The 26064-nt window shown below is 45.4% G+C and overlaps 1 protein-coding gene across 1 annotated transcript in view; it reads right to left on the reverse strand.

Annotated features, from left to right (window-relative positions):
* Nucleotides 1-14815, reverse strand: part of LOC119433297 (plastin-2-like) — a 51183-nt gene extending 36368 nt beyond the window's left edge. The window contains exon 1 of the mRNA XM_037700442.2: nucleotides 14586-14815. Within this exon, the coding sequence (XP_037556370.1) occupies nucleotides 14586-14675 (90 nt within the window). The 5' untranslated portion in view covers nucleotides 14676-14815. The remainder of the gene's footprint in view (nucleotides 1-14585) is intronic.
* Between the last annotated feature and the right edge of the window lie 11249 nt (nucleotides 14816-26064).

Consider the following 26064-nt stretch of genomic DNA (forward strand, 5'->3'; position numbering starts at 1 on the left):
CGTTCCGTCTATGATTAAAGGGACTCGATATAAACACCGAATCAGTTTATACACTGATAAAGCATTCCTTGAAAACTATTTCGCGATTTGGCGGTAATAGGTGGATTATTAAAGGCAAATATTACGGTCAAGGCTACTTTTTTTTTTTAATTTCGAGCTTGAACAGCGCCGGTACGTCAGAGTGACGTCACGGATAAGAAAGTAGTTTCGTACATGGCGAAATAGCGCAGAGTATATACGGGACGGGTGAAGCAGACGAGACAATGCGCTGCCTTGTCTGTTTCACCCGTCCAGAGCGTCGTCTACGCTTTTTCGCCATATTGAATACAGTATCGTATTTGACCGCACAAGTATTCGAGGTTATATGTTCTGGCCTAGCCGGGTTTCAGCTTTTTCGCGAATCCCGTGTCCTGCAAGCTTTTATGGACGACTGCACGTCACTCGGACCCAGGTCTACTTACACGGTAAACTTTTCAATCGAAATAACTTTTGAATACGAAAGCACTTAAACACTCACGGGAATATAGCAAGGTCATGTTAGCCTAGACTGGCGAAGCATTCACATTTGCGTAAAACGGTTCACCATTATGACGGAAAAGTGAAAGGCAATGAAAGAAGTCGCAAATTTCAATGTATTTTCGCGTAGCTTTGGCGCGGGCAATGAACTCGAAAGTTGGTAGTTTAATCATTGGTCTACTAGGTATACGATCTAGGCATTGCTGCTTAGAGATAAAGAGCCAACTATAAAGCCGAGCAGAAGCTGAAAATTGATGACGTCATGGCCAGCTGATACGCGAACTTCAGGGCGGCGTGACCAGACGTCTTTCGTTATTGCGTCTTTTCTGTCTTACTAAGCATCCTATAGTACGGTAAGACTGGAGTGGCGCTGTTGCTACCGTAGAAGAGGGATTAACAAATACAGCCTAATTTCTTTCTTTGTATATTTTTTATTTTTTAATTTTTAATTTTTTTACTCTTTCAAAGCTTTCGTTGTTTTGCAGGTGCGTAAGCTACCGACCGCGCCTGACGCAGCATATCGGGTGGTAACTTGAGAATATACGGATATGACGACGCCCACCAAGAATTCTGTCCGACTAAGCACCGCCTACCTCCAACTTCGCCAATACAGTGAAATCTGTTCCAAAGTATACACGCGCGTCGCCAAGGTACGCAAGATGAGATCAGCCCGGCAGGGAAAGAAACAAAAATTAAAGTTCGCATTGCTCATCAAAGCTTCCCCCGGTTGATTCACGCCCCGCTCGCATAGACACGCATCTCACGTCCACACTATACGATTTCTCGCGCTGCGCCTGAAATAGAAGCGCGTAGATAAGAGCCAATCGTGCTCGCGCGTGCAGCTTACTCGAGCAACGCCCAAAGCGCCACCAGACGGGCTTCCGTGCAGACGTCCCACGGGAGCTGCGCGAATCCTCCAGAAGACGATGTTATATTCGATTCTTGGGCGCCGCTATCTTGGGCTGTTACACAGACAATTTCTAAGTTTTATGAGAAGTGAAGTGGTCATGAGACATTAAACGCATTTATACAACTATTTTCATGCCTGCAAAACGACTGCAGTAACGTACATTTCGTTGTTAAAGATAGAAAACGGCGTTAACAGCCCAAGATGGCGGCACCTAAACGAGTCCGTAAAATGCTTCCATCGACCGCCAGTCTTGGCTTCAACTCTTCACGGTATATTTTATATCTATTTTTCGCCAGACTGCGCAACTCTGCTTACTCCATCGGATTACGCGAAGAGGCAAACATAATACTTGCAGGGCCACTCGCAATCTGCAATTGCCCATTTAAGGAATTCGTGATTTATTTCACAAGTACTGCGGGTGTCCGGGACAACTGAAGTCGGTACTCAAGGCACGTGCAACTGCCAGGAATATTCGCTCAAAGAACAGATTGAACAGAAGAACAGCCGCGGCTTTCGTACTTGAAAGTTTTCCACCGTGCGACCGCGGCTAAGTACTTGGATGAGATTGTATGGCGTTGACTGGCAGCCTTAATTCCCAGCATATTCCACAAGTACTCAACGTTTAAGCGACCAACCATTGTCCCAAAGAAGTATACGTCGCCCATTAAGTGTTTAATTGGCAGTGGAACGAAAGTTTGTTGACGCAGAAAACCTTTCAACCAGCTCAAACATGTTCTCAAAGTCAATGTCACCACTTTCATCCGATTTAGGCCAATAGTGTATACGACCAAGCACTTTCAGAGAGAGCTCAAGCTACGCCTATCCAGCTCACGCCTGCTGCTTACGTTACACAGACGGTTACCTCTACTGTGCATTACATCATTTGTCTAACTTAGCTGCTTTCTCTAATCTTAAGTAGATAGACGAAAAGTTCATTAAACAAAAATCAATAAAAGTGAACCCTAGCGGACATTCCGATGGGTGTGATTAGATTGAAGCATGTTTTACTCCTGGGCATGTATGCCAGTAACTGGTCAAAGCATTCTTCCAATGGGCAGGGGTTCCTCTAGGAAAGATGCAGTCCGTCAACGTAACGTCTGAGCTCTGCAGAAGAGCTACCCGCGTTTCTTTAATATATATGTTGCCGTTTTCCCGTGACTTCGCGTTAACCTACCATCGGCGATTCCGTCGCTGCTTGCTTCCGGTATCTCACGATGCCAGACATTTGGGCGAGTTGATATACGGATACACTTACGGGCGGAAACTCAGAACCTATAGACGCAAGACAAGGAAAAATGACGTCATGGCTCTGACTCACAACTTAACGAGAAAGGTAACCCCGCGTTCGAGTATCACTCACTGTACGTGCGCTAAAAAGCAATACAGAAGAAAACGAAACGCAGTAAGACACCAACGTTTTCGCAACACGGGCGAATGGCATTAAAACGAGCGGACCTAAAAAAGAATACCACTTTCTCGGTTAAAGCGATTGATGCATTGATGACGCATGTTTCTATGTTATTTCGCTAGGCCTTTGTCGGTCAATAACCGATCCGTGGACCAATGTTTTCAGCTACCCGTCATGCACCGACTCACCTACTTTGACAGGGCCGTAACATTCGCGTTATCAGGCTTCGCTGAGCAGCTTAACGCATGGTCACGCTTTTAGTCATAAATGAACTCAGACTTCGCAATGTTCACTCGTCAAGAATGGCTGAATCATAGAAATAACACAGTAGACTCACAAAGGTTCGTTTCCTCTCTTTGGCGGCCACACTCGCAGTCGCCCATCAATGAGTTCCGATAATGGCACGCTTTCAATTGCAGTACACCTACGCGCTACTTAGCGTCAAAACTCCTAGTTTGTTGACACGCAATTAGCCATTGTGCCGCTCTCGTAACGCCCGCGAGTCGCTACAGCGTTGAAACAATAGCGAGCGGCGGGCGTGAGTTGTCACAGGCGATACAACTGCAACGGTCGTTCGCGAAAGAGCGTGCAGTGACAGAAACGACAGATGTCGAGTGGAAATCACTTTGAAATCACTTTTCACACACGAAACGCCTACGCAGGTGCAGCTTTTATAACGTCATCACAGCCGCACTCTTGTGCTGCCGATTCGCAGGTCCTGCAAAGCATGGCCTTCGAGACAGGGCGGCACGCGACTCGCCGCCGATCTCGAAGGTCATATGCAAAGCCATACAGTTTTCTACAAAGTTTACTAGAAGTAAACTCTGGAGCTAGTGCCTACGCCAACTGCAACTATGGCGGTTCAGTCCAAATTTCTAGCCCAACATGTGTGCAGTGCGTTTTGCAGCGAAACATGCATCAGTTACTTTACCAGTAGTGCAGGAACTACCGAACTGATTTTTCCAAGCAGTAACAACCCCCGGAAATTTTAGGATGCCGCACTTGAAGGCTAAAAATTGACTCGGGCAACAGCAGAAACGCCGCAGGCGTGTAAATTTTTTTTCCCAGTGGCGATCTTTAGAGGGATACTAAATCGAAAGACCACAGCAGTTTCCACCCACAAAGTATTCTTTCACAGCTCTATTTTCGTTTTTTTTTTCGCGCTAGTATGTTAATTATTAGAAAATAAAATCAAGGTCAAGGTTCCACCTGCAGAATTTCGCGCCAAAATCCAAGCACCGGTACGTCAGTGTGCCGTCAGGAACTTCAAGGCATCGTTTCGCATTTGGGCCGTTGTGGCTTGTGGAAAGTTATGAAGACTTGCTAAGATTAATCTGATTGTTTTTCTAAAAACAAGTCATCATTCTTTACTAGAAGAAAAGAAATTAACTAGGCACGAGCAGACGCAGTTGAAACCTATATCGTCACTGCCAGATAGCAGTGGAACTTGAAGGCGGCATCACCAGCAGTATTTCGTTCTTGCATGTTCTTGTGACGTAACAAGCCTCCTTTCGCTCTAGATACTGTAGAAGCGCAATTAGCAATGCGGCTCAACTTCATTTTCTATATTAGAGTCCCTATATTGTTTTCTATAATGTACACTGCTTACGCCGTAGGTAGGCATCGCTTACGCCTAGGCCGTTTTATTCACCAATGAGAACTCATTATGGCTTGGAATGGACAATAGCGCCTAGTGCAATGCCTGTGATGTCGAGGAGACTACGGAACATCTCTTGTGCTACTGCCCGTCCTTTGAAAACGAAAGGCTTGCTCTCCTGCAGCGCTGTAAACCAGACAGACGGAAGCCCCTTTCTCGTTAGATAAGATCTTGGCGACCGTGGTCTCGCATACCACAGGCTGCAGAAGGTCACGAAAGCGCTGCCGCTATTTCTGAAGGCAACCGGACAGAGCGAACATCTGTGATATGCAGTGCTGAGAATTTTCACTATACGTCGGCGACATTCAAGAATGGGCTGTTTCTCCTCTCAATCGTTTCCATCCACTTCTCTTTCCCCCAGTGCAGGGTAGCACACCGGGTTCAGTCCTGGTGTTTAGACCTCCATGCCTTCATTCATACTTCTCTCTCTCTCTCATAAGTATGCAGCCGCCACGGTCCGAGCCTAATCCACGACCTCAGCGCTCTGCATCGGCATGTTAGTCAGCACCACTACACGTCACCCCCGTTATAACGGCATACAGCAACACGACGCTCTGCGAAGGCGTTCCATTGTGATAGCTTGTGCCCCAACTCTTCCGAGACCTCGCTGCGCGCTAACAAGTCCGCGGGCGTTGCACGCGCCCTAGTTCACGACCAAGTGCATCGTGCAAGCGCGTGAAACGCGCGTCTTCACCGCCTCGTTCAGTGAACCGCGCACAAAAGCGCACGCGGTTCACTGCGTCGCCCACCGCTTGCGCTGCGACAAAGAAATCGTTAATGCACGGACGCGCCTGAGAGCGCGTGTCGCCACTGCTTGATTCTCTATGCACCGGTACACACCGGTAGCGGAAGAGGGGCTTCGCTTCGACTTGTTTCTCCGATCCGAGTGACTGATCGATTATCATTGCGATAACAGAGGTGCTTCACATGGCAAATCGGTTCTGCGGAACCCCGCACGGTGAAGGAAGGTTCATTAAAGGGAAAAACTGTCATCACGTAGCACGAGACTACATTCTACACGGAGCTACGCGCTCGTGCTACACTAATGTCGGCACAGGCCAGTGTTCTTTCGCGTAACGTAAAACAGCTCGCAATCAGACAGGAGAGTAGCTTATCGACAGGCACTTGTCCACGACAGTTCGCAACAGCTTCGATGCCGCTATGTATGCTGTTTATTGCATGCTGGGTATGCGCTCTTGCTTGAAGCGAAGTGGTGTCAGTGTTTCATTGCATGAAATGTAAATAGTCGCGCATAGACTGTGTCATTAATGGCTTTCTATATTTCCTGTGCTATCGTTTCACTATTACAGCAGCTTGGCTTTCTCTGTGTGATTTTCAGTTCTCTCTGTCACTCTCTCGAGAATAAGTATGGAGGCCTTGTGCGCATTCCGTTGGAATTTGCGAGCTTTAAGTTTCCTCTGAAAACTCTCCTTGCGCTTCCACACAGTTCATCCGGAAACCTAATGGCCCCTCCGAACCGTCATACCGGTCTAGCCTTCAACGTTGCAGAGTATGTGACAATGAAAACATCAAAATTTATTGAAATTACGGGTTCTTACGTCCCTAAAGCAGACGGTAACTTATCAAAAACAGTATACCGGAGGGCTTCTGATTATTTCAGGCATTTTGTTCCAAAGCAACTAAAGACAATGAAGCTGACAAGTTTCGAAAGCTTTTCCTGCAGGAAATCAGCTCAAGTACGCGAAAATGCTTCGAAATCAGTGACGTCATTATTTTTTTTTAATTTAGAGAATACCGGCGTCGCCTCGAAGGCATTATCGCAGGGGGGACAGTTAGAGAAAGATGAGTTAAATCGTTCACAGAAATAAACAAAAAATACACAAAGCAACGGAACATCAAGGTGGAACATACAATGAGTTAACGTTTTCCAGCGTAATAGAAAATTAAAACAAAATTAAGACAGTAATGCATTGTCACAAACATTGGGTCACAAACATCATATTGACGTACCGGCGCGAAACTCATGAAAGGCATGCTTAACCTTTATTTGTTCCGGTAGTTATCAGCCTTTTCCCGTAAAACAAATAAAAATTAAAATTAATGGTATACTTTACCCCTCTAAACTTATTTACTGTAACTATTTAGTGTCGATTTATTATATTTCCTCGTACAGTTCCTCACATTTCTTTCGAGCCGATTTTTAGCGAATTCGCAATATCAAGCGATTCTAGGAACGTTTTGAATAACGTAGCGAAAACTTTAAAAAAATTGTACGTTTGCTTTGTCTGCCGTTATGCACTATTTGGAACTGTGGCGACCGGACGCTGACGCATTGTCAGTGTAAAAAAATAAAAAAAATTGACGGTTTCTCTCTTACACTACTGCATCGGGTTCCGGCCGTGCCTTCGCGGTGTATCCGTTACTCGCCCATCCGGCCCGCTCGGGTCTCCGCTATCCGGTACAGTGCGCAAAGGCATGCTTTAAAAAAAAAGAAGAGTGCGCATTTTTGCAAGTACAGCGTTAAATGCAGCGCACACCCGAAGCGGTATATGGACCACTGGCGCACCCTTATTAAAATCGGTTCGTATACAACGTACGAGATTGTCGATACAGACTCCTTGTACACCGCTTTTTCGTCTTGTCGAGCTGACCCTTGTTTACCGGCATGGTACTGAGTGGCTACGATGTACTGCTGCACAGCACGAGGTCGCGGGTTCACGTCCCATGCAGAGCGGCGCGGCCGCATTCTGATGGGGGCGGAGTGCAACAACTCGTGTACCGCTCATTGGGTGCCCGTTAAAAAAACCACGTGATCAAAATTCGTCCGGTCTCGTATACATCCGGTCACTGCGCAGCTTCGGGACGTTAAAGCTCACAAGTTACTGACACAACATTTCCGACTTATATACAATGCTTGCCACGTAACTTTCGCCAAAATTTAAAAATATGCAAGTGCAACGTGGCTGGATAGAACCAAGGTAATGTTTGCCGTCGTTTGGAGCAAGCCGGACTATTTTTCTGCATTTCGCCTAATTAATTACTCATTAATCAATTAAATTGATTAAATATTATATTCAGAGCAAAAATTGGAGGACGCTTAAGCTTCGTCTTTAAGAGTGGAACGCGATAGCGCTATCGGGCCCCGTTCGCATCTCACCTTTCTTTATGAGTAGGCTTCACTGAAACACAGAACGTGGGAAAGCCAGCTTACAAAGACCAAGCTTACACCGATCCCCTTAAAGTCGGCTTCACTTTTAAACAGCAATCCATTGCTGGGAAGACGTTTTTCCAGAGGCAATATAAGTCTCATATTAAAATGTGAAGGCCCTAGGACCTTTTTTTTACCATTTTATTAATTGTTTGCTATCGCCTGAACGCGCGCGCGGGTCCCAATTTGACCTGCCGTAGGGAGCCTACATGCAAGCGCTGTTTAAAACAGCGCTTGCATACGTGCTACATAGTTTTTTTTTTTTTTTAACCTGAACGAAAGACTACGAAACAAGCAAAAGTGCCACGCGACTACTTTTTTCTAGCACCCAGGAGCATGGCACCAGGAACGTAAACAAACATAAAAAAGTATATCAGCGTAGGTCACACTAAAGAATCCACTGAGCAGCTGTTAAAGCACAGAAGAGGTTGTGCTGTTTTCCACTCGGGTGGAGCGATAAAGAAGAGCAAGGAATAAAAGCTAAAACGAAAGGATTTTCAAGTTATAATAGATAATTCAAAGGGCAGTGCACTATATTGTTCGAAGTCAGACAAGGATGTCTGAGAACATGGTGCTATATGGGAGGAAACTTGCAGAGTATATATTTGCGTAGCCTGCAAGACATAGCGCTGAAACCATGAAACATATTTTGTAAACTTATCGCACCATTAATAGGACATTTGATTAGCATGTCGCAACATCTACTTGGAGGTAAATTATTAGTTAGACTGCCCAAGGCCTCGAGCTCTAAGAACAATAGAGGAAATATTACTGAATATGTGGTAGAGAATAGCAAAATATGGCTGGAGTACAGATTGCGTAAAGGCTGGAAACGTACAGAACGACAATACAGTGTTTAGAGCAATACATTTCTTCCAGGCTCAATGGTTTGCCAACACAAACTAGCAATCGCAAAGGCTTATAACGCAGATATAGGAAACGCAAAAATAAAGACCTCGATGGAATCAGCTATCTCTTTAAAAAAAAGGTCGTAATAGTTACTACCTAGTGTCACACCATTCGCTACCTTAGTATAACTGCAGTTAGTTAGAAGAGAGTTAGTAACATAATTGACAAAAAGCTAATTCAAAGATTTTCACCTCTGCTGCATATATCTGACCCGCTGTGACGTATTCCATATAGTGGGTCCGATATATATGTGTTAAAGAACGGAAACTTTGAATCCAGTTGTGCTATATTCGTTCGGAATTGGTAGCTGAGCTTAGTAACAGTGACTTGTTTAGTCAGTTATGCTATCAACTATCGTTACCAACTGCAGGTATACTAAGGTAGCAAATGGTGTGACAAGAAGTAGTAACTGCTACAATTACCGCCCCGTTTCAAAGGGAATGCTCATTACATCAACTTCAACCTCAACTTATTATTCTTCTAGTATACACTAGAAACGTCCTCCTGGACTAAAAGCAGTCGTAAGCAGCTTGACTGGACCCGGACGGCGTTGTACACGACAACGCGATAACAGGTGCTACTTTGTAATGTACATAATTAACACTAAACAAACTAAAACAGTTCAAAACGTACTAAAACAAGGACCAAAGTTAAACGAGATCAATGCTTTTTTTTTTTCATATATAAGCCTCTTGACAGGAAAACGTCATTCCTCAATCGATAGATAGGCTGTTGGGTCGAGGCTCAGCCTAGAGTCAATGTCCGCTTGCGAATGCCATGGGCTAGACAAGCTAATCAATGGGGGCTACGAAACAATAGCGTGCACTTTTCATAGTGTCCGACACGCATGTACTTAACAGACGCAGTAGGTTGACACCGAGGGCTGGCAAACTTACGAGATAACATGAGACGAGGAACCTTTTTTTTTTTTTTTTTTTTTTTGCGGCGAAAGACACGAGAAGTGTTTTACGAGTGATATGTGCAACGACAAGGAACTTGCGATTCGACAAGTCAGTTATTGTTTCCGCATTCGTCCCTCAGCAAGGGGTAATACCGTACACATTCGTGTTAAGGGCCGCACACTTTGTTTCGCGTTGTTGGCGAGGTGCGGCCCTTACATGGGAACACGCCATAACGGTCCAATTTCTTCCGACCGTATTGAATCCCTGTGATCTCTCTTTGTACCAAACGAGCTGCATCGCTATTGTTTTCTAATGCGTTCATTCGTTCGCGCATGTACGCCACGCAACAAAGTCTATAGTCATCGCCCCTATCCGGCTGCTCAGGCTCGGTTAGGCAACACACGTGGATAAAGTCATCGTCTGGGATGCTACAGCGTTAGATATGCCTATCATTTTAAAGCCTTTCACAACAATGTACCTCGGATAGCGGCGCGCGCTTTTTTTTAACTTTTTTTTTGTTATATTTTTTAGGGGGGAGGGAGGGGGGGGGGCACAGTTTTTGCACGAGTGCGACCCGTATTCGAGTGTATACGGTACTTGGAATCCGAGCAGTGTAAATAGCGCCTTGCGGCGCGTCATTCGAAGCACATGGTCGAGAGGTTAAAGTGGCGCCTTAGGCTGAATTTCTTCGTGTACCGCTTGACGAACGACAGAATGCGAAGTGACAGGCATTGCGTTATCACTTGTTCTCATTGCACTACTAGGGTGAAATTTGTGGGCGACAGGTAATAAGTGACGGGAGGCGTGTCTACAATGACACGATTGATAGCGGCAACACGGAAGACTTGCGGTCGAGGCGCGCTCAAAAAGAAAGTAATAAAATGCACCCCGTCGGTCAAAGTCGCATGACTTTTTCTTTTTTTTTTTTTCCTGGCGAAAAGAAGACCTTTGGATAAAGTTTTGTTTCATTGCAAACATTTTCGGAGTATCATTACTCTAGAGAAACCCGGCGATTGCAGTAGTTAGGCAACTGAACATCAGGTGTAGCAAATACATTTTTCTAGCGTTCGTCGTGGATTCCCCCCCCCCCCAAAAAAAAATAAAAATAAAATAAAATAAAGCATTCCCGCTACCGTTATTGTACTTTGCGGCTAAATTACCCGCGCTGCGTACCCACATGTGAACGTTTTCTTACAGCAGCGCTGTGTTTGGCTTTCACAGTTACCTTGCTTCATAACGTAATATTCAGCGCACAAATCATATTCTCGGGTACGCCTGCGGTAACCTCGAATTGGTCGCCTACGAAACAATTTTCGTTTGCGATGTTGTAAAGTCCACCGAAGAGTATAGGAATTGGAGGCGAAATGGAACTTCGAAATGTATAACAAATTTTGAATGAAGATAACCTTGAAGAATGTTTATGTATACGAATACGCCAAAGAAAATTTTTTTAGACAAATCCATCTACAGGCCAACTTTCACGTTTTGACTGAAAGTACACAGGTGCATGCGTCCGTACTCAAATAACCCTCTAATGTTCTTGCAGACGAATACACCAGCACCGAATTTCCTTCCAGTATTATTGTAAGATAAACTTCGAGCATCCAAGAACCGCCAGCACTATACCGCTCTTACGCCCCGAGTAACGCTAGGAAAACGGTATTTCCGTTACGTTCAGCACCACTTTAGCACCTGCTTCACCTTCAGCGGTACTACAGCTCGGGGTTATACATCTTATAAAACTAATCAACGTTCAAACTCTGAACACGCAAAGCTCTAAAATCATAATTCGGCCCCGCGTAAAAAACAGGCGGAAGAACATTCCAGTCTCTTATGGCCCGAAGTACAGGACGAGTAACGCAAGGCACCACCTTAAAAAGCTTATAAAATTTCAAATTAAGACTTCTTCTTCGCGATATATATATATAATATATATGACGGCGGTCTAAAACATTGGATGACGCTTAAGCTTCACCTTTAAGAGTGGAACGCGATGGCATTCTAAAATGCCCGACTGCAACTCACGCAAATGCAGCTTATGTAACCGTAATGTTTACAGGGAAACGCTGGCGGCGAACGCTATGCACGAAGGCGCGCTTTCTGGTAGAAAGGGTTGTTTCTCGAAATAAACACTCAGTTGAAAGTTAGCGCTCGTCCTGTTCTCTCGTACTTGTCCGTGTCTCCTAGCGCTATGACCACCTCTTGCGTGGGCCGATTCCGGAGATAGTGCACAGCCGCGCAAAAAAAAAAAAAAAAATAATAATAATAATTTGCAGGTGTCTTTTATTTTGCACTTTTAATATTTGAACCTGACAAGATTTCACATAAATGGCATGCGCTGTCCGTGTTTTGTTTCATATGATATTTGTTTGTGGGCTGTCATTCTCAAAATTCCAAGTAATGACTTTGTCAAGAATGCAAGACAAGGTATGAGCATCCTTAGTGATAGAATGGTGTGGCATGTCATATAGCATGCCACAACCCGCATGTCATATAGCAAGGCGTGGCACATACATATACCTAAATATAACTTTCTCTAACGGACAACGCCGCCGACGCAGACACCGAATTTTCTGCGACGCGGGGCCCTTAACGACTGTCGCGTTTTCTCTGTACGTGTTTTTGAATAGTGAACGCTGTGGAAACACTTTCATAGAAACCAACGCGGTGAGGCACAGGCTGTTACGTAACTCGGCGACGGAACGGGGCGTAACCGCGTAAACGGTCGATTCACGTGCCGTGCCCACAACGCTTGGCAGCCGTTCAAGGCGAAAGAAAACAGCGAGCGGCGAAGACGACGGTAGACGCCACCGCGCTAAACACAACGCTCGTTTTCGACAGCATAGGAACTATAACCCCCATCGTCTACAGCTTCCTCGCTCGGCGACTCGAACATCGATCTCTCAGCAATTTCGAAACACAGATATCGAAAACATACCAAAAGACAGAGACATCGCGCTATTTATTATTCGCAGCGTATCGTTCCGTAGTTGTCTAGAGAAATACACAGGTGTTCCCTGTCTTCTCTGAAATATGGCTCGAGTAAATTCCACAGCCGAGCGCCGATGACATCTGAATCATCGTCGCAATTTGACGCTAGTATGTAACACGTAGCTTTCCCATTGTGCCAAGTGCGTTTAGACATTACAGCCGCTTGGAAAAAAAAATATATTTTGTTGGCTTATATTCTTTTTAATTAAAATTCTAGCGGGAGTATACGTATACGTTTCGAAGCTCGCGCCAGGCGACTGCCGAGTTATAAACCTGTCCGAGATTCAAGACATTACCCAGGCCGACATCGCGCACAAAAAGCATAATGCTGCATGTCGTATACAGAAAGCAGCGCCGAGATAAAATATACAGGCGGTAGCTGTCTGGCTCTGGCGGCATAAACGCATCACGGCGCGATTGTACAGAGACGACGCACTGTTCGCATGGTTTTCTCCCCCTTATTCCTCGACCTCGCTGCGTGCCGTACATCAACCAATCCTTTTAAGGTCGGCCTCATGAAATGTGCAGCAGTGTTTTCACCCCAACCAGATCTTATACCAACCGGCGACACGCCGTAGCTGACGAGCCAGGCCTGAGCCTGACTCACGATCAGTCGTACGCGGTAGGCAGCACGTATACATACATCCACATTGACCCGAAACTTTTGACAAACGCGATCGGGATCGATCGCGATCGAAAGTGTCACGTGTGACAGCGATATTACTTAGCGTGACCCTTCATAATGCTGCTGCAAATTCGATGAAAAAAAGATCAAAAGCCTGCTCTGTACACAGGCGCAAAACCACTTCAGTGGACTACGCTTTCGAACCGTTTCTTTGAGCTCTGGCGCAGTAACAACATAAGAGTTAAGTTACCTTTACCACGAAGTCGCTCGAAAATATCTGCTTATGCCTCCTGTACAACGAAGTTTGTTGAAACTTCAACGGAATACTTAACACGGATCTACGGAGCAGGCGTAGCGCTAGCTACTAGTAATTCAAGCGTGTTTATGACAGCGTGCTACAGTATCCACAATCGTGTTAAGTGCTTTGGTGTACGAAATTCGAGAGAGAAAAAATTCTTCGCCTCTACGACGATTCTATGCTGAACTAAATTTTTAGTTCAGTAGTTAATGATCCCCAGATGATCGGTAGTCACCGGTTTTATTGTCGCGACTCGTGCGCTCCGAAATAAGTGCCTTGTAGCTGGCTGTAGATCTTTCAATGGGCCAGGAGGTGCGCGACGAATCGCGCTACACTCGCGAGGAAGAATCGTTGCCCACACCGCACGTATACGTTGCTCGGCGCGGGATCAGTGAAAAGCGCGCACTCTATAAACAAGCTACGGATTAGCACCCACATTCGCGCAAAGTCGTGTTCGAACTCGTATTCTCGCACTTGGCAGCAAGCAGAGGCGAAATCAAACCACTGTGGACACTCGCGCGTAACAGCCTGTGCAAACGACGGGCACGCCTTCAGCGCGACACAAAACCACGACGGCGCGCCGACAGGTGACGCGAGTGCCGAAAGCGTCCAGCAGCCACACATTCTTTTTTACCCACAACGAGAAGCTCGAAAGGGAATTCGCGTACTGCCTGCGCCGCTCGCTCGCACGCATATATCCCGGAAAGTGGTGTACTACACAACCGAGCGAAAAAAAAAAAAAAAAAAAGCGGCGACACGCTGCTGCCAACACGCAGAGGAAACAGCGGCAGCGGGTGGCAGTGCCTTCGACCGGCAGTGAGTCGGAAAGCAAAAAAGAAACATCAAAATGCGCCGGGCGTCCGGCAAAAGCGCCTTTTCCGGCGGGCAGCGGGCGATAGGGTCGCTAGACAACGTATACGCGCACAATACAACCGCCGCCCAGGCGGCGGCACGGCTTGACCGGCGCAGAATTCCCGGGCGGCGCCGACGATACCGAGGCGAAGATGGGAGAGCCTGCGAGGGGTGGCGGCGTGGCCCCAGCGCCGAAAGAATGCGGCCCCTCACGAGAAGCCCCCCCGCGACCTCCACCTCGTCTTCTCCTCGCGAAGGGGGCCCCCAAGCAAGCAAGCAATCGCGCGCGCCGGCGACGCGGGAGCGACGACCACCTGTTCGGCGGGCGCGCACACCTTTTCCACTCACCGTTTCGAACTGTCCGCTGAGCTCCTCGCGTTGTTCGTCCGTCAGCAGCAGAGACTGTCGCGTTCCCGCCATGATCTCGGTGGTTCGCATGCGTAAGGGAATCCTTCGTTTGACAAGCGGGGGCACACGCCTCCCCTACAACGCCGAAGCACACGCACGCACGCACTCGCAAGCCAACGACGGCGGAGAAAGCCACCGCTCAACGGCAACCGTCGCCGCCGCCACTAGCGACCGCGGCGCCGCCTCGCGGACGTGAATCACGCCTATGACGTAACTTTCGCCGCCGGCCGCGTGACGTACGCCCCAAGGTGACGTCATGCCGCTAGCCCGCGCGATGTCCATGACGCTGGTGCGTCTTCACACGCGCGCGCAGAAATGAGGGCGGGAGATTATAAAATGCGTTCCAAGGCGCGCGCACGTTCGTGAACCGTGACCTCGTTCGTGGAGGAAGATGGCTGCGGGCCAACTAACTCGACGAGTGAGCAGCGATTCCCGCCGATGGCGCGAGCTAAGCAAACAATAATTTTAAGAGGACGCGCGCGCGTTCGTGCGTGAGTCAACGCGCGCTGCTTTCATTATAGCAGTATAAACACATTGGTTCACAGGTGACTCAACGCTCTTTGGTTGTCGTCGAAAAGCCGGATGCTTCGCGGTGCGACAACCGCGATCGTCATTGTTTCTTTATCAGGAACTGGAACACGTAAGAGCCTTTGCTGGCTTCATTCATTTTCGCGATACCGTTCGTGCCGACATGGTTACATTGACCTCTTGATATCAGTTCGTATATATATTTTTATTGGTATTATCCAGAGTGTTCAACATTATTTTTGTTCAGTTCATTAATGTAGTCGTCCCTACGATCAATATGGGTAGTATGACTACCGCGCCTTCAGAAACAATCGCAAACAAATGTTGATTATGTTGGCTAACAAATGCGTCAAATTCTATATTTTTACTTTGAGCACCTCACTATGCAATTTGCTGCCAAACACATGTTAGGACCACGCTATTTCCCGGTGTTTTAAATACTATTATTGTGTACTATCCTTTTTTTTTTTTCGAGCTCTCAAGTATTTTTGGCCGCTTGTTTCCGTTGACCTAAGGGTAAAATGAATCCCCCGTAGTGGTTGCTCAGTGGCTGTGGTGCTGGGCTGCTGAGCACGGGGTCGCGGGATCGAATCCCGGCCACGGCGGCCGCATTTCGATGGGGGCGAAATGCGAAAACACCCGTGTACTTAGATTTAGGTGCACGTTAAAGAACCCCAGGTGGTCCAAATTTCCGGAGTCCCCCACTACGGCGTGCCTCATAATTAGATCATGGTTTTGGCACGCAAAACCCCATAACTTAATTAATTTCATTAAAATGAATCGAAGATGACTCTGAACGCAACGAAAAGCTCGATATAAAAAATGCAACTTTGCGGATTTTTCGCGTTTTCATTCTGGCGTAAACATCTGACAAAATTAAGCAAACTGATACAGCAAACGTCATCTTAAACAAACAATGCCTTATCAATCATCCGGGATACTTTGAGCGCAATACAGAAAGAAAAAAAAATCGGGCAGCTAGAACCCATCTCACGATAAATGTCAACGTTAATGTGACTAGCGTTGAAGCAATGAGCGACACACCGTATTACCAAAGTGCAGCTCGCCTCGATCCTCTCGTGATATTGTTACATGCACAGCGACACCGTAAAGTACGCGCGGTACGGACTTTACACGAATACCAGAATTCCGTTACACGAATACCGGTCAACGATATTCAATTAAAGAGAGGCACACAACTACTCACACATATATCCAGTGGCCCAAGCTGGTATCAAAGAGCTTCATTGGATATGCATGGTGCTTCAAGTCGGCGTCAAAGAGGTTTAAAGAAACTTTTGGGCCCTTGGCCAACGACAGCCTTGCAGAAGAGCTCTTTAACAGCATTAAAATCTTTTTCTCGAAGGCAGCGGCATTGTTGGCCGTTAGTAGCGCTTTTATGGTTCCTTTTATCTCAACGTCACTGCATATATGTATGTGTTTGTGGATTATGTTATGTTGACTGTTCTCTTCTGACCGTATGCGATAATGCATTTACACGATGTATGCACCACCTGCTTACTAGAGACTATTGTTAGGTGACAGTATTACTTCTACTTTTGACACTTTCTTCTGCAGTACCTTGGAGTTATTTAACTTGTATATTGTATGTACCGCGTTTTTTTCTCTTCTTCTTCTTTGTAGTGTTAATGGGAAAACGTTGCCTGACAAGTATTTTTTGGTGTTCTGACGCTTGTATGAGAAGGTTGCTTGACATGTAATCTTGAACCCTGTATGTTGTATGTTAGACTCATTCAAGAGCTAAGGAGTAGCCGGCGCCTTACTTCTGCGTCAACATCTCGTTATATCTAACCAAAAAAAAAGAAAGAGTGTGAGACAACGGTTAGGTCGCTAGTCTCTTTATTCTCCCGAGCCAAAGCCCCATAACGATAGTGTCAAGTCGTGATGATGAATACGTACAGATGAGAAGATGGAGCGTAAATATATATCGCTCACACTAATCGAGCCACATTCTCGCCACCGTGGCGCTGTCCAGCTATCCGCGGCCCATGCACATCTCGCACGAGGAAGCTCAGGCGGTCTCCAATGACACGAGTGGATTTGGCTGCAAAAACGACGAAGCGACGGGGACGCGACGTCAACACTACGCTCAGTCACCTCGGGGCGGAGCCAAAGCAGCGTTCTGCCTTTAGCTGCTGGCACGAGCGCGGCGCGAGCACACACTTTAAACAAACAAGCATTCCTGCTGAGCCGCTGGAATCTGAGTGGAACTGGCAGTAAACGTTACGGTAATTTCATCTAATATTTCACCGGGAACTGAAGAAGCCTTCTTGGCGTTGACTAACGTTGTCGGTTTCCTGTCGTTCTAATTTCCTGCGTCACTGAGGGGCGACGCCGACAACACCTCTCCTAGCGCACCTCATGGCACCAGTGTTGTGAGACGCCCGGTAGCTGCTGCGTTCGCCGCGTGGGCGCCCATATCTCGAAAGCGATCTGCGATGTGGACAAAGTGCGCCGAGTGCTGGTAGCTTCGTATGCGCTGTGCTTTCGACGCTTAGTTCTCGTTGAAACAAGACGCAGCATGAAGGTCAATGCGCTCGCTGCTGCATCCGCGCCGAGCAGCGTCTGCATGTTCTCTTGTGGTGCAATTGTAGAGGCGGTACTTGCTGACGGCGCCGAGCAGCGTCTGTGTGCTTTCCCAAAGCAAGCAAAACCGTGCTATCGCTCGACAAACTTGGTTTAACCGAGTTCAACCACGGCAAATTTGGTTGTCTGAACTATTGCTTTTAAACCACTCCTTCACATTTTGATTTGTGATAGTTACGATAGATGCAAATGTTTATGTTAATAGGCGCTGTTATGTTAACGTTATACTACAAGCAATTAATATAACTAATGCCTGCATTCGGCTGCTCCTATGTTCTGAACTACGTTCACTTCTTAAAACCGATCGCAACCAAAGATGTTAATTTGTTACACTGTTTCGCAGCAAATGATTGGTCAATAGCCATTCAAGTATTATACGATGTTCTTTTCCGGGAAATTGTCATTACTAAGCCTGAATTCAGCTGGAACAAGCAATTAGAAAGACGGCGCGCGCTATCACGAAAGCGGCATTTCAACCGCACTGACGATATTAGACAACCCAGGTATTTTGTTTCTAATGAAAGCATTTTATTCGGAAATTTGACATTACTTTTTTGAACATTATTTTTGGTTACGAACGCACGTACGATAAAACTAACAGTGCCTTCCCGACTGACAGAGTGCATGGAACCAGCCCAGGGGCACATATGAAGTCGTATTTATCTATACCAAACCAAGCAGCAACACTTCCGTATTCTAGGGAAGCCTTTGGCGGAAGAGTGCCTGCTGCGAGGTAGTGTAGCTGCATAGATGTATCTTAACACAGAGAGATTTTGTTCATGACTAAGTTCCACGGTGAATCGCTCTATTCATCCAAACGATTGTTTCTTTTTAGGCTTCCTCCAAGGTTTATTATTTTTCTTCACGCAAGGTTTAACCGCTTGGAGGATGATGTATATAAGGTATGCACAATGCTGCCAGGACTCGCTATGCAATTTCGTCTTTAAAGTGTTCATTGTTTGATGAAATTTTACATCCGAATACAACACATGGACAATTATCGATACTGTATTAGCCCAGAACTTCGGTTTCATGAAGACCACATGAATTCTTTGACGTGCGCCAAGAGCACGGTGCACGAGAGTTTCTGCTAACTGCCGTCTTGGGAAATATGGCCACCTTCGCTGGAAATTGAACCTGCGACTTCGTGTTAAGCTACAGAGCCACCACGACACATCCACGTGATGTGTTTGTAGTGCCTAAGTCACGTTGGTTCCTCTCCTCAACGATAGAGAGAGATCAATAAAATATTGAATTAGCATGACGTAAGGAAAACATGTCATCCCCCCGACTTTGTTAAAATGCATCAAGCTTGCCGTATACGCCGGACTTCGGTAAAAGATTGCAAAGAGAACCATTTCATTAAACTTCTCAGTTTAAGAAACATTTGTCGTGGTACAGGGATTAAACCCGGGAACCGTTGCATTACCAGGGCTCGTATAGAAGCTTGCGGTGGTGCATAGCCGCCGTAAGCTTCTTACGCCTTTGGTAATCGAGTAACGTTCTTTTTTGCTGAGTAATATTCTTTTGTTTCAGATATTGTTGCTGGTTTCATTACGTACAAGTTGTGGAGCTGCTTAACTTATTGACAATCATTATTTGCAGGCTACTCAGTTAAGGAGACTCGCAGAAGACCTCGTGTGCACTGAAGGAGATTAATCAGATTTTTCGATGTTTTCTCGCTTGACCTTTCTTGCCTACGTTTTAGAAACAGAAAATGATACTCGCAACTCGATTCCGTAATCAAAGTCCCCCATAAGTGGAAGTTTAGTGTGTGGTTCTATTTAAAATTATGCGAGTCATATACCTTATCATGATCATCATCAGCAGCAGCAGCCTATTTTGTATGTCCACTGCAGGACGAAGGCATCTCCCAGCGATCTCCAATTACTCCTGTCTTGCGCTAGCTTACCTTGGCCCCCATTCCGTAACCCTAATGGACTCACGGTTATTTGCCTCGCGCATTGCATGGAGTGCCCAGCTCCTTTTTTTCTCTAAATGTCAACTAGAATACCGGCTATCCCCGTTTGGTCTCTGATCCACACCGCTCTCTTCTTGTTTCTTAAGGTTACGTCTAACATTTTTCTTCCATCACTATTTGTGCATTCTTAACCTTCTAGATATTCTTTGTTAACTTCCAAGTTTCTGCCACATAAGTTAGCACCGGTAGAATGGAATGATTGTACACTTTTCTTTTTAATGACAGTAGTAAGCTCCCAGTCAGGATTTGAGAATGCCTGCCGTATATGTACTTCAACCCATTTTTACTCGCTGTAAATTTACTTCTGATGATTAGTGTGCCTATGAGTAACTGACCGAGACAAACGTACTCCTGCACAGGCTAGAGGCTGACTGCTGATCATGAATGCTTGTTCCCTTGCTAGGCTATAGAACATTACCTTTGTCTGCTGCATTATCATCTTCAACCCTACTGCTACACTTTCTCGGTTAAGGTCCTCAATCATTTCTTGCAATTCATCCCCAGTGTTAGTGAACAGGACAATGTTATCTGCAAACCGAATGTTGTTTAGATATTCGCCGTTAAGCCAAACTCCTAAGCCTATCTTATCACTGACCCTTAAAGGAAATAATAAAAAATTCCGTTTCCGTATGAGTACTTAGTTAACACCACAGAATGGTAGTCGCAGATATATACAGCCTATTTGCTCTTGAATATGCGATGAAGTGAGTTCGAACGCGTGCACTGAAGATTGCTATCTGTTGTTTCTGTTGTTTATTAAGGGCGTTGTAATTAAATGCTTTGAAGGATGACTCATTCCAGAAGAAGTCATGGTGCCACATTTCGGTGTCGTGCCATTGGCAAGTTTCACTATTTGAACAAGTACCCACGCATATTCAGATTCCGCATAAAATTGAATGCTCTTCATAGCAAAGCATTTTATCTATAACTGCCAATAAATATGCCAACACGCCGTCATTCCATGAAAACAAGTTAGTGGGCACTATACCCTTCTACCGTACTACTGCGGTTGATTGTTCAACCCTGCAGCATTGCCAGTGCTGTGGCTTTGGAGATTTGGGTAGCGCGGGTAGCATAATTTTTGAGATCACAATGGACAATTTCTTGATTATCTTCGAAGTATTCACAGGACGACTCCGTGACCTGTTTGCTCTGCCACGTATCAGATAACAGTAGTGTTTTATTGGTCTTCTGCACATTTAAGCATTTTAAAGTAGTATACGAAAAAAGATCCGACGATTATGATACTGGAATGGGAACTCACATTTTTAAACGTATGAAACAAGTGAGTATTATTGACATATAAGTTTCAGTTTCAGCTTCAGTTTTAGCTACCATAACACTAATAACAAATTGAAGTAAAAGATAGGTACAGCGAAAAAACTACAGATAAGGGATTCAAGTGAACAGATCACCTATATCTAACTCTAAGAAAACATTTGTAGAAAAGAAAAGGGCACGCGTATATTACGTACGGATAAAAATTTCCCCATCTTAAACCAGTCAACCGGACAGCCGTTTTACCATAACTGCTATGAGTAGGTAAGGACATGTTATAATCAAAAGCAAACCTTGTATTATTTGGGTTGAATAGGTTATTCCGACCAATAATAAATTAAAGGCTATGTTTAAATTATTCTTCGAAATAGTTCTACTGCCGCCGAAATCAATGTCAATATAGATGCGATATCAGTATCTCATTCGCAGTTGTACTTGAAGTTCTTGAGTATTACAAATTGCATTATCAGTGATATCAGCAGCGTGTCTATAGGGCGTTGCAACGACAACATAAAGGACTTTGGCTGATATTGCAAAAACTGCAGCTATGGGGCGCTATAACGTAAAATGATTCCTAACCGTTTTGATTCCAAACTCCTGACGTCAAATTTACGTAACCACCAACGCAAGCATCGGGCGGTCACCCGCGGCGTTGTCTGAACAACCCAATCAAACACTCTCCTCGTTTCTAGAAGGTCACCTTTGTTCGCTTTCAAAACCAATAACATTGTCTACACTCGGCGGTTTTTCTTATCTAATTGGCTGACAAAATGCGAGGAGCACGGTCAAGTGGAGAGGGTTTCGATGGGGCCGAGCCAGCACAGTGAAAATAGATAACCGCATGAAGAGGGTGGTGCCGGCTTCTCCGATTGGTCCGCTTCGCCTTACTTAGCTTGCGGTGGCTGGTCGAAAATCGCGGCGGCGTGCAACGGAAGGATAAGAATGCCGCTAAAACGGATCCTCAGCAAGGAAGAGTTGGCAGAGCGATGTCGTATGCATGCCGAAAGGGCTTGATAACGTTTTACTGCCAAGCAAAAAGGTTTATCATGCGTAAATAAATGCATGCTCAACGGCAGGTGCGAGTAGCGAGGGGCTGAGCGATCGGCGGGCAGCCATCTTCTATTCCTTTCGGAACGGGGCAGTCTGTGTCTATTCAGAAGAATGTTCAGTTTTGTTCGGCATATTACAGCTTTTTTTTTTTTTCGCGTACACGTCACTTTGGCGTGGTGAGATTTCGCGGTTTTGTGAGGTCGCGTGACAGACAGGTGAAGTGGGCGTAGCCAGAAAACATTGAACCAATAGCAGAGGGCTAATGGTGAAAAGGCGTCGAATCAGGAATAATTATTTTTCTTTTGTGCGGCTTAATATGCATAATCAGTGTGTACACGTTATATCAGATGGGGAGCCATCGCGATTTTCGTGACGTCGCGTGACAGACAGGCGAAGTTAGGAGTGGCCCGAAAATTTTTTTGACGAATCGTGAAGGTTGATTGCAGAAATTGGAATCAAAACAGTTTGGAATCATTTTACGTTATAGCGCCCATGGTGTTTGGACCCTTATCTGGTGCACTGTGGTTATTACGTGTTTAGATGGCCGGAAAGCGCCTTGAAGGATTGAGGAGAAGACATCGGTGGGGTGGGGTTTTTCGGATGAGGAGGCGTCTTTTTTCTTTTTTGATGAAATGCGTGATTTCTCGCAACGAGAAGTGATGCAGTCTTAAAAAAATAATATTTTTCTTCAAACTGAACGTAGGTTCGCAAGAAACTGTGGTTGAGTATATATATCTCGCTATAAATGCACTGTTTCTCATACCACATAAATCTGTGTTGTCTCTTTTTTGTGTGTTTTCCTTTTCTGAATAAACATTTTTTATTGACAATATTGGTAGCATTAACTTTTTCGTATAAAAGACAAAGTTCATTCATTCATCCAATTGCGGCGGAGTGCAAAATGGTTGTGTTTCCGACTTTACGTAGCCGTAGCAGTAGTGACAATTAGCAGTATTAGTACGCGTATTAGTAGTAGCTGTAGTAAAGGTGTTTTGTTTGTTTTATGTAAATTTCGCCGTTGTAGAATTGTATATTATTCGATCTTGCCGTTGGGTGCGAGAGTTGGGCGACGCTGAGGAGGACTTGGAGAACTTGAAGGTTTGTTTACATTATGTACAAGATTATAACACAGCAGATAAGAGTAAAAGAGTCATCGTTATTGCCGGCAGCAAATCGGACGCTACGTCCCATAGCAGGAATAACGTCCCTCTTCTCGATCTGTCTCTCTCTTTTAACCCCTTCGGTCTCTCGGGGTCCCGTCATTTTCAGCCGATCGTCGAGTCCGCTCAAGTGTCGTCATTTTCCTCCAATCGCAGGGGCCCACGCAAGTGACGTCATATTCAGCCAATGGCGACACTCCAAGGGCTCCATTGTCCGATGGCGGCCTACCAGCTGCTCGCCTGATAGGCGCTCAGCTGGCTGTAAGTTCCGGGTGGTTGTCGAACGGCATTGCAGGGTAACAAAGCAACTTTTCTCGGGACTGGGTCAACCACCTTGAACCGTGCCACCCTTCCGTTGCACTTTCGGGAAGAGTCAAGCAGGGGGGGAGACAAAAGCTCCCCGCGCGGCACACGAGGGGGGATAATCAACTGGTTTGACGAGACCGATATCACGGTCGACGCACCCCTGCTCACCAGTATTGATAGGTGACGGCGAGTGGTTGAGCTCGGAGAACTTGACCGATGTTATTTAATGGTCCATATCTAGCAATATATATATCGAATAAGATCTTAGAATATATACTAAAATGAGACATCTTATTAATAAATACACGAAGTGTGTGCATATTAAAAGCACATGGTCAGTTGTAGCAGGAATATTGTCTGTAGTAAAATAAGTAAAAGAACAGGTGAGGCGAAATGAATGCAGATGAAGTGACCTAGGCAAGTGCATTATTTTTATCTTATATATATATATATATATATATATATATATAGATAACAGTCGGAAGAAGGAAGGAATGGAACGCGGTTAATATGAACAAGCAGCAAGTTCCAGAGCTTAGTAAACGAGCAATCACAACAATCTGTTGCCCATAGTTGCTAGACGCTATAGGCAATAACCCGTAATAATTTACAGCGGAACTTCTTTTACATTGGGTGCCTAAATGATTCCTACCAAAGTAAACCATAGACTATAGTACTAGATATTATACAAAGCGCTATAGTGGCAATATTATATGTAGTGAGATTTTTGTATGCAATACGAGCTGGTCAATTTCAAGTTTTACCGAATTAAAAAAAAATTCCTGCGACGCATAGCCTAATTCTAGCCCTTGAGCTGACAAGGTACATGGACTTAGGAGGAAATTTGAAGATGGCATGGGTTTTGAGACATGCGCCATCAAACTAGCAATAAATATACACTGTTCCACCTAAGTTTTTAAGGAAAGGCTCTTTTAAACAATGAGGCGCAAAAGTAACCGGAACACCCATGTATGTTATCGAACACTTTGAAGCTCTCCGGAGAGCATTGAACCGACTGGACTCTAGACTATTTTCGGAAATGGCCGTATGCGTCGATGGCGCAGATAGCCACGAAAGCGTCGTTACGATACTCCAAGTCGACAGGTCTTGGCGACCGTGTGCAGACTCTGTGCGAAGCTTCAAATGTGCGCGAAACTGTGCTCTCACCTATTTCCTTTCTCTCTCTCGTCATCCCTATACCCTCTTCCCCCAGTGCAGGGTATCAACCCGGACGCGTGTCTGGCTAACCTCCCTGCCTTTCCTCTCTTCTATTTCTCTCTCTCTCTCTCTTGGAAATGTGAACACTTTTTAATTAACTTTGGCAATGTATATCTCGAAACTGGTGCCATTCTGAAAATTATTTATAAGTGGATGCGCCCTGCAACAGATCAACGGCTACAACTCGTAAATTACAATATATGCCACAAATTTATTAATGAAGATGTTAATAAGGAAATATTTGTCAATAAATTGATTATGTGCTTCGATTTCTCGTGCAAGCAACGTTCGTCTCTGACTAATTCGGCTCTAGGATTAGAATTAGGCTACCCCCCACAGGCCATTTCTAAAAATTTTGTAAAACTTAAAAATTATCGCCCCGTATGTCAAGAGGTTGAAAATTGGATTCCTGTGTTCATTATACCAACAAAATGTAATTATGTAAATGCACTTTAAAGAGCACCACAATGCCAATATTAATCCGGAGTCCTCCACTATGGCGTGTGTTATGGCACATGCGTTTTTTTTTTCGTTAAGTTCCACCAACCAAGCTCTTCTTTTCCTTCGACGAGAATGTACATGCAAGGCAAGCACGTTTCGAATATTTTGTGGTTCAGCACAAGCATCACTAGAGGCCGCCACCGTTTCCGCGGCTCCCGCCTGCATTTCCGGTATTTCGAAAGCGGTTACGCACACGCACACTGGCTGCAACTTCCCGGTGTTTTATCGCAGGCAAACGCGAAACGATGTGCACCTTGCAAAAAGGAACCAGTGATTCTACCCTACGCTTAATGCTCTTATATGACTGATCGTTTACTTTCACGCTTTCATGCTGTTGCAGATTCTTGCCGTTGCGCCAGAGGGATTTATTTTCTGTTAACTTAATGCCCATACTCCTGCTTAAGGTGAAACACTGTAAATTCCACGCGTCGGTGATCTGGGTGCCTAGTGCGTGTATTCTTGGCATCGAATAATGATCGCTAAAACAAATACAGCATACAAAATCAAAGAGGGAGGGGACACGGACTATAGTGCTACTCTCAACAGTTGTTGCTTCAACTTATGCTTTAGATTTGCTACTGCTGTGATACTTTATCTCCCTGGACAGTGTCGAAGTGTTGGCTATGTGTGATTTCGCGTCTGATAATACCCTTCTACCCGCAGGAATCGCCTCCTGCGAAGTTTACCTTTGAAGGAAGGGTTAACAATCCAACAAAAGGTGTCAAGAGGCTCTCTTGCCTGGAAGGCGGCTTCAGCGATTGCGCAGTGCAATGCAAAACCTGCCGTCTGC

This window comes from Dermacentor silvarum, chromosome 11 (genome assembly GCF_013339745.2).
Source record: "Dermacentor silvarum isolate Dsil-2018 chromosome 11, BIME_Dsil_1.4, whole genome shotgun sequence".
In the NCBI taxonomy this organism is placed as follows: Eukaryota; Metazoa; Arthropoda; class Arachnida; order Ixodida; family Ixodidae; genus Dermacentor; species Dermacentor silvarum.